This window comes from Salvelinus sp. IW2-2015, unplaced genomic scaffold (assembly GCF_002910315.2).
Source record: "Salvelinus sp. IW2-2015 unplaced genomic scaffold, ASM291031v2 Un_scaffold1052, whole genome shotgun sequence".
Taxonomy (NCBI): Eukaryota; Metazoa; Chordata; class Actinopteri; order Salmoniformes; family Salmonidae; genus Salvelinus; species Salvelinus sp. IW2-2015.
The window spans coordinates 144679-154794 of NW_019942706.1; the positions used below are offsets into that span (position 1 = coordinate 144679).

General features: G+C 46.7%; 1 protein-coding gene across 1 annotated transcript in view; it reads right to left on the reverse strand.

Moving 5' to 3' along the window:
* The window catches only part of LOC112069581 (mucin-2-like), a 28232-nt gene that overhangs the window by 9934 nt on the left and 8182 nt on the right, over positions 1–10116 (reverse strand). The window contains exon 4 of the mRNA XM_024136922.2: positions 5752–7956. Within this exon, the coding sequence (XP_023992690.2) occupies positions 5752–7956 (2205 nt within the window). The remainder of the gene's footprint in view (positions 1–5751; positions 7957–10116) is intronic.

The following is a 10116-nucleotide window of genomic DNA, read 5'->3' on the forward strand; positions in this document are numbered from 1 at the left end:
TCATTTATCATGATGTTAAACTGACAGTCAAGACATTCTATCATAAATGTTAAACTGACAGTCAGAGAACATTCTATCATAAATGTTAAACTGACAGTCAGGACATTCCATCATGAATGTTAACTGAGACATCAGACATTCCATCATGATGTTAAACTGACAGTCAAGACATTCATCATGATGTTTAAACTGACAGTCAAGACATTCTATCATGATGTTAAACTGACAGTCAGGACATTCTATCATGATGTTAAACTGACAGTCAGGACATTCTATCATGATGTTTAAACTGACAGTCAAGACATTCTATCATGATGTTAAACTGACAGCACAAGACTTCTATCATGATGTAACACTGACAGTCAAGACATTCTATCATAATGTAAACTGACAGTCAGGACATTCTATCATAATGTTAAACTGACAGTCAGGACATTCTATCATGATGTTAAACTGACAGACAAGACATTCTAATCATGATGTTAAACTGACAGTCAAGACATTCTATCATAATGTTAAACTGACAGTCAGGACATTCTATCATAGATGTTAAACTGACAGTCAGGACCATTCTATCATAATGTTAAACTGACAGTCAGGTCATCACCCTCATACGATATCATCCTGACCAACTTCCCTCTAAATACACCCTCTGTATCTTCAACCAAGATCTCTGCCTCAGTTGCCTGCGTCCATAATGGGTCCGCGGTCAACACGACCACCCCTAATCACTGTTAAAGCGCGCCCTAAAACACTTCAGCGAGCAGGTCTTTCTAATCGACCTGGCCCTGGTATGTATGGAAGGATATTGACCTCATTCCGTCAGTAGAGGATGCCTGGTTGTTCTTTAAAAGTGCTTTCCTCACCATCTTAATAAGCATGCCCCATTCAAAAAAAACTAAGAACAGAATATAGCCCTTGGTTCACTCCAGACTTGACTGCCTTTGACCAGCAAAACAAAACATCTTGTGGGTACTGCATTAGCATCGAATATCCTCCGTGATATGCAACTTTTCAGGGAAGTTTAGAACCAAAATACTCAGTCAGTTAGGAAAGCAAAGGCTAGCTTTTCAAATCGAAGTTTGCATCCTGTAGCACTAATTCCAAAAGTTTTGGGACACTGTGAAGTCCATGGAGAATAAAGATCACCTCCTCCCAGCTGCCCATGCACTAAGGATAGGAAACACTGTCACCACCGATAAATCTACGATATCAAGAATTTCAATAAGCTTTTTCTACGGCTGGCCATGTTTTTCCACCTGGCTACCCACACCCCCGGCCAACAGCTCTGCACCCCCTGCAGCAACTTGCCCAAGCCACCCCCCCCAACGCTTCTCCTTCACCCCAAATCCAGATAGCTGATGTTCTGAAAGAGCTGCAAAATCTGGATCCCTACAAATCAGCTGGGCTAGACATCTGGCCCTCTCTCTTTCTAAAATGATCTGCCGAAATTGTTGCAACCCCTATTACTGGCCTGTTCAACCCTCACTATCGTAATCGTCTGAGATCCCTAAATTATGGACAGCTGCCGGTCACTTGCCGGGTCTAGACACTCTCGAACCCAAATTGTTATAGACCTATATCCATTCCTGCCCTGCCTTTCCAAAGTCTTCGAAAGCCAAAGTTAACAAACAGATAACCGACCATTTCGAATCCATCGTACCTTCTCCACTATGCAATCTGGTTTCCGAGCTGGTCATGGGTGCACTCCTCAGCCACGCTCAAGGTCCTAAACGATATCATAACGCCATTGATAAAGGCGAGCCGTCTTCATCGACCTGGCCAAGCTTTCGACTCTGTCAATCACAGCATTCTTATCCGGCAGACTCAATAGCCTTGGTTTTCTCAAATGATGCCTCGCCTGGTTCACAAACTACTTCTCAGATAGAGTTCAGTGTGTCGACAACTCCGGAGGGCCTGTTGCGTCCGAACTCCTTGCAGTCCCATATACTACCCACCACTGCGACCTGTATGCTCTCGTTGGCTGGCCCTCGCTACATATTCGTCGCAAACCCACTGGCTCCAGGTCATCTATAAGTCTTTGCTAGGTAAAGCCCGGCCTTATCTCAGCTCACTGGTCACCATAGCAACACTTCCTTTGGCCGCCTTTCCTTCCAGTTCTCTGCTGCCATTGACTGGAACAAATTGCAAAAATCACTGAAGCTGGAGGCTTATTTCTCCTTCACTAACTTTAAGCATCAGCTGTCAGAGCAGCTTACCGATCACTGTACCTGTACACAGCCCATCTGTAAATAGCACACCCAACTACCTCCTCCCCATGTTTTTTCTTTCTTTTTTTTTCTCCTTTGCACCCTAGTATCTATACTTGCACATCATCTTCTGCACATCTATCAATCCAGTGTTAATGCGAAATTGTAATTATTTCGCCACTATGTCTTATTTATTGCCTTATCTCCCTAATCCTCCTACATTTGCACACACTGTACATATATTTTTCTATTGTGTTACTGACTGTACGTTTTTTTTATCCCACGTGTAACTCTGTGTTGTTGTTTTTGTCGCACTGCTTTGCTTTATCTCGGCCAGGTCGCAGTTGTAAATGAGAACTTGTTCTCAACTGGCCTACCTGGTAAATAAAGGTGATGTTAAAAATTATGTTAAACTGACAGTCAGGTCATTCTATCATGATGGGGACAAAACGTTGGAAGAGCAGATGACAGAGGAGACTTTTCTTTTAAACAACATATTCCTGTCAATCAAAAATGTTCCCTGAGGGAGTTTGATAGTGTTGTAAGGATGTCTAGCTGTAAAGAGAATAAATAATTTATTTTTCTTTAATAGATTACATGTTTTGGGCTGTTTAACTAGTATAATGTCTGCATTCTTCATTATTATATCAGTTATTATCGTTATTATCCGTTATTTCAGTTATATCAGTTATTATCTGTTATATTAGTTACATTGGTTATTTTTTATATTTTTTATTTATTTATTTATTCTCCCCAATTTCGTGGTATCCAATTGGTAGTAGTTACAGTCTTGTCTCATCGCTGCAACTCCCGTACGGACTCGGGAGAGGCGAAGGTCGAGAGCCATGCATCCTCTGAAACACAACCCAACCTAGCCGCACTGCTGCTTGACACAACGCACATCCAACCCGGAAGCCAGCCGCATCAATGTGTCGGAGGAAACACCGTACACCTGGCGACCTGGTCAGCGTGCACTGCGCCCGGCCCGACACCGGAGTCGCTAGTGCGCGATGAGACAAGGATATCCCTGCCGGCCAAACCCTCCCTAACCCGGACAACGCTAGGCCAATTGTGCGTCGCCCCAGGGACCTCCCGGTCGCGGCCGGCTGCGACAGAGCCTGGGCTCGAACCCAGAATCTCTGGTGGCACAGCTAGCACTGTGATGCAGTGCCTTAGACCACTGCCCCACCCGGGAGGCCCTTATATCGGTTATTATCAGTTATATCAATCAAATGTACTTATAAAGCCCTTCTTACATCAGCTGATGTCACAAAGTCTGCCCCTGATGCCTTGAGATGGATGAAATCATACCTTGAAGGCAGAACTCAGTGTGTCAGAGTGAGCAATGAGCTGTCGCCTACTCTTAGCTATGACGTGGGCGTGCCCCAAGGGTCAATACTGGGGCCCCTCCTGTTCAGCCTGTACATGAATGATCTGCCTTCTGTCTGTACTGGGTCTGAAGTTCAAATGTATGCAGATGATACAGTGATATATGTGCATGCAAAGCGCAAACAACAAGCTGCACAAGAACTCACTACTGTAATGGTCCAGGTTACAAAGTGGCTCAGTAACTCGTGTTTGCATCTCAATGTGAAAAAAACTGTTTGCATGTTCTTCACAAAGAGGGCAACATATGCTTCTGAGCCAGATGTCTATGTGGCAGGGGAGAAGCTCCAGGTGGTATCTGATTTTAAGTACCTTGGCATCATACCTGATTCCAACCTCTCTTTTAAAAGGCATGTGAAAAAGATAGTTCAAATAACCAAATTCAACCTAGCTAATTTCAGATTTATACGAAATTGTTTGACTAGAGGTAGCAAAACTGTACTTCAAATCTATGATACTCCCCCACTTAACATACTGCTTGACTAGTTGGGCCCAAGCTTGCTGTACAACATTAAAACCTATTCAAGTCTGTCTACAAACAGGCTCTCAAAGTGCTTGATAGGAAGCCCAATAGCCATCATCATTGTCACATCCTCAGAAAGCATGAGCTCRTGAGTTGGGAAAATCTTGTGCAAAACACCGACGCATGTCTTCTATTCAAGATCCTAAATGGCRTGGCTCCCCCTCCACTCAGTATTTTTGTTAAACAGAAAACCCAAACATATGGCAGCAGATCCACAAGCTCTGCCTTGAGAGGTGACTGTATAGTTCCCTTAAGGATAAGCACCTTTAGTAAATCCGCTTTCTCTGTGAGAGCTTCCCATGTCTGGAATACACTGCCAGCAAACACACATAACTGCACCACATATCAAACGTTCACAAAATGCATGAAGACATGGCTAAAGGTCCATCAGATTTGTGATCATAATCCCTAGCTGTGTATTGCCGCTTTCCATGTTGTCTGTTGTCTGTAGCTTGTGAGGTGTGGAAACACTTTGTTGCTTTTATTAATTTTGTCTTGCTGCTTTTTGTTCTATGTTGCTCTGTCTGTATGCTACGTCTTGCTTGTCCTATGTTGCTCTGCGTGTGCTCACTGCTCAATGATTGTCTATATTGTAATTGTTTTTAATAACCTGCCAAGGGACTGCGGTTGAGAATTAGCCGGCTGGCTAAAACCGGCACTTTTACTTAAACGTTGATTAATGTGCACTGTCCCTGTAAAAATAAAATAAACTCAAAGTGCTGTACAGAAACCCAGCCTAAAACCCCAAACAGCAAGCAATGCAGGTGTAGAAGCACAGTGGCTAGGAAAAACTCCCTAGAAAGGCAGGAACCTAGGAAGAAACCTAGAGAGGAACCGGGCTATGAGGGGTGGCCAGTCTTCTTCTGGCTGTGCCGGGTGGAGATTATAACAGAACATGGCCAAGATGTTCAAATGTTCATAGATGACCAGCAGGGTCAAATAATAATAATCACAGTGGTTGTAGAGGGTGCAACAGGTCAGCACCTCAGGAGTAAATGTCAGTTGGCTTTTCATAGCCGATCAATCAATTCAGAGTATCTCTACCAGTTATTTCAGTTAATATCAGTTAAATTAGTTATTATCAGTTATATTAGTTATTTCAGTTGCATCAGTTATTTCAGTAATATCAGTTAATATTGGTTATTTCGGCAATATCAATAATATCAGTTATCGGTTATAACTGAAATAACTGATAACTAATAAAACTGATAATAACCGATACAACTGAAATAACTGATATAACTGACATATCAGTTATTAGCAGGTATATCAGTTATTATTGGCTAATATAGGTTATTCCCGTTATTTCCGGCTGTATCGTTACCCATTATTAGCAGTTATATTAGTTATTTCAGTTATCAGTTATGATCACTTATATCAGTTATCAGTTATTTCAGTTGTTCTAAGTTATTATTGGTTATTTCAGTTATTTCAATATTTTCAGTTATTTTCAGTTATTTCAGTTATTATTAGTTATTATTAGTTATGATCAGTTATTGTCAGTTATTTCAGTTACACCCAAAGCCATCCCTGCCTGCCATGGAGAATCAGCTTAACAAAACACATGCAATCCGTCAGACAAACGATAACAATGAGGCATTATAGCTTTGTTATCATATAGCTGTGCCTTACCTCAAACTGTTTGAAGAACATAGGCGTAAGCAGACTGTCCACTTCGCTGTCCTCCAATGGACTGAGGGAGGAGGAGTCTAACGGCCCCGCTCGGGGCTTCAGGGTCTTGGGCTTCTCTGGCGGGTCAGACAGGCCATCAACACTGGCTGACTGGCCCATGAGGAGCAGGGACAGGACTGAGGCCCGGGCAGAGGCAGTGGGGGGGTAGCAGATAGCCCTGTGCTGGGCAGCCGGTCTGGGGCTGTGGGGCTTGGGGCTCATGGGTCTCACTGGGGTGTCTGGTGTAGCTACCATGCTACACGCTGTGCTCTCATAGCCTCCCCCTGGGGACCAGGACAGCTGATTGGCTAATGCAGCCAGGGAGGCGGGGCTCATGGGCGCCAGGGGGCTGGAATCATTTGCGGGCGGAGCCTCAGAGTCTTGTGAGTACGGCGGTCCTGAGTCTGAGAAGTTGATTGACAGGTCGTTGGGCGGGACTTTCCCTTTCCTCCTTTCGCCATCCAACTTGCAGCCCTGTGGGGTGTCGGCCCCGGCCCTGCTTTGACTGTCCTGCAGACGCCTCTTGGTGAGGGGGTCGGTGAGATTCAGAGCCCTGAGAGAGGAGGGGGACACAGGGACACTGAGCACTGAGACCGAGCGGGATGCGTAGTCACTGTGGATCTGTCTGGGCGTCCTCAAACCCCCACCGTCCTCTCCCTCGACCCCATCCCCGACCGGAACAGACAGGGTCCTCCTCACCAGCTCAGCCTCTTTGGCCCTCAGCCTCCTCCAGGACTGTTTGACTCGCCCCACCTTCCCTTCACTCCCTGTCTCAACGCTCCCCTGCTCCTCCTCGTTCTCCTTGTCCATGGAGCGAGACTCAAACAGGCTGGACAGGGACTTTTGGGCCTGGGCGAAGCGCATGCGGAGGTTGGGGCTGTCTGAGCTCTTGCTCCTCTTGTAGCCGTGCAGGCCCTCGGGGGCCCCAGTCTGGTTGTGTCTGAGACCTCCGGGCTGGGAGGTCAGAGGGGTGTCTGGGCTGCTGGACCCCTCCCTGAAGAGCAGGTGGACGTGGTTGGTGCGAGGCGTGGAGGGGAAGAAGCTGTAGTCCTCCTCCTCTGTCTTGTAGCAACCCACCGGACCGGAGGAGAAGGCCTGCTGGACTGTCAAAAAGACACTGTCATCGTCTGAGGTGTCTTCCCCCTGTCCCCTATGTCCTCCCCCCAGCTCCCTTCCCAGGTCGGGTGAGTCCCGGGGTGAGCTGTCCACCTTGGTGTTCTTCAGACTGTTCTTCTTCCTGAAGGAAGGCATCTTGGCGAAGACAGAGAACTTGGAGCTCTTGGAGCTCCCCGCCCGGCCTCCTTTAGACTTGCTCTTCATGGGTTTGTGGAGGTTGGCGTTCCCCCCTGAGACAGGCAGGATGGACTCTTCCATCTCCTCACTGTTAGTGCTGGTGGTGTCAAAATCGTAGGACACAGAGGTGGGGGTGGGACTGGAGCATCTCTCGCTGCCCGAGGTGTCCCTGTCGTGTGGTAAGGTCACGGGGTCATCGGGGTCAAAGGTCGACAAGACCAGCTGGTGCTCTGAAGACTCGATACTGGACAAGTCCTCAGGGCGACACGACAACGGGCTGAAAGTGGACACGTAGGATATGATGATGTCACCAGACAGAAGCACAGTGCCTCTGTCCTCCTCAGTGGGCCTTATCCTAACAATCCTTCTCCACTCCTCATCTTCCTCCTCATCTCCCGTCTCATCTTCCACTGTCGCAGAGTTGTCCAGGGAGTGGTCGGGATCAGCCTCTAGGATTGTTTCCAGGCTAGTAAGGGAGAGCAGGTTGAGACTGACGCCGGGATAGGGGTACCTCACGATCCTCACCCCACGATCCTGCTGCAGGACGGCAGGGTGAGAGCTGGTCTGGAGGTAGGATCTGTATGAGCTGTCCTCCTCAGTAAACAAACTGTCCTCTAATCCTAAAGCCTCAGGTGAGTCGCTACACTCCTGTCTGTCTCTGTCCCAGGGAGGCTTGGGGGATTGGTGGAGAATGGGCTGCTGGCCCTTCTCCTTCTCCGTACTGTCCAATAGCAGGCTTCTGGTCTCCAGGTAGGAAGATAAGGGTTCAGAGAGGCCTGTTGGACTGTTTACAGCACAATTAGCCTCACTACAGTCTGTAGTGTCTGTATGGTTAGAGATGTCTCCCCTACAGTCTGTATATAACCATACAGACTGTAGGGGAGACATCTCTAACCATACAGACACACAGACTGGAGGGGAGACATCTCTAACCATACAGACTGTAGAGGAGACATCTATAACCATACAGACTGTAGGGGAGACATCTATAACCATACAGACTGTAGGGGAGACATCTCTACCATACAGACACTACAGACTGTAGGGGAGACATCTCTAACCATACAGACTGTAGGGAGAACATCTATAACCATACAGACTGTAGGGGGACATCTATAACCATACAGACTGTAGGGGAGACATCTCTAACCATACAGACACTACAGACTGGAGGGGAGACATCTCTAACCATACAGACTGTAGAGGAGACATCTATAACCATACAGCCTGTAGGGAGACATCTTATAACCATACAGACTGTAGGGGAGACATCTCTAACCATACAGACACTACAGACTGTAGGGGAGACATCTCTAACCATACAGACACTACAGACTGGAGGGGAGACATCTCTAACCATACAGACTGTAGAGGAGACATTCTAACCATACAGACTGTAGAGGAGACATCTCTAACCATACAGACTGTAGAGGAGACATCTCTAACCATAGAGACTGAGGGGAGACATCTCTAACCATACAGACACTACAGACTGGAGGGGAGACATCTCTAACCATACAGACTGTAGGGAGACATCTCTAACCATACAGACACTACAGACTTAGGGGAGACATCTCTAACCATACAGACTGTAGGGGGAACATCTCTAACCATACAGACACTACGACTGGAGGGGAGACATCTCTAACCATACAGACTGTAGGGAGACATCTCTAACCATACAGACTGTAGGGGAGACATCTCTAACCATACAGACTGTAGGGGAGACACTCTAACCATACAGACTGTAGGGAACATCTCTAACCATAGAGACTGTAGAGGAGACATCTCAACCATACAGACTGTAGAGGAGACATCTCTAACCATACAGACTGTCGGGGAGACATCTCTAACCATACAGACTGTAGGGGAGACATCTCTAACCATACAGACTGTAGGGGAGACATCTCTAACCATACAGACTGTAGGGGAGACATCTCTAACCATACAGACTGTCGGGGAGACATCTCTAACCATACAGACTGGAGGGGAGACATCTCTAACCATACAGACTGGAGGGGAGACATCTCTAACCATACAGGCACTACAGACTGGAGGGGAGACCTCTCTAACCATACAGACTGTAGGGGAGAACATCTTCAACCATACAGACACTACAGACTGTAGGGGAGACATCTCTAACCATACAGACTGTCGGGGAGACATCTCTAACCATACAGACTGGAGGGAGACATCTCTAACCATACAGACTGGAGGGGAGACATCTCTAACCATACAGACACTACAGACTGGAGGGGAACCTCTCTAACCATACAGACTGTAGGGGAGACATCTCTAACCATACAGACACTACAGACTGGAGGGGAGACCTCTCTAACCATACAGACTGTAGAGGAGACATCTATAACCATACAGACTGTAGGGAGACATCTATAACCATACAGACTGTAGGGGAGACATCTCTAACCATACAGACACTACAGACTGTAGGGGAGACATCTCTAACCATACAGACTGTAGGGGAGACATCTATAACCATACAGACTGTAGGGGAGACATCTATAACCATACAGACTGTAGGGGAGACATCTCTAACATACAGACACTACAGACTGTAGGGGAGACATCTCTAACCATACAGACACTACAGACTGGAGGGAGACATCTCTAACCATACAGACTGTAGAGGAGACGTCTCTAACCATACAGACTGTAGAGGAGACGTCTCTAACCATACAGACTGTAGAGGAGACATCTCTAACCATACAGACTGTAGGAGGAACATCTCTAACCATAGAGACTGGAGGGGAGACATCTCTAACCATACAGACACTACAGACTGGAGGGGAGACATCTCTAACCATACAGACTGTAGGGGAGACATCTCTAACCATACAGACACTACAGACTGTAGGGAGACATCTCTAACCATACAGACTGTAGGGGAGACATCTCTAACCATACAGACACTACAGACTGGAGGGGAGACATCTCTAACCATACAGACTGTAGGGGAGACATCTCTAACCATACAGACTGTAGGGCAGACATCTATAACCATACAGACCAACC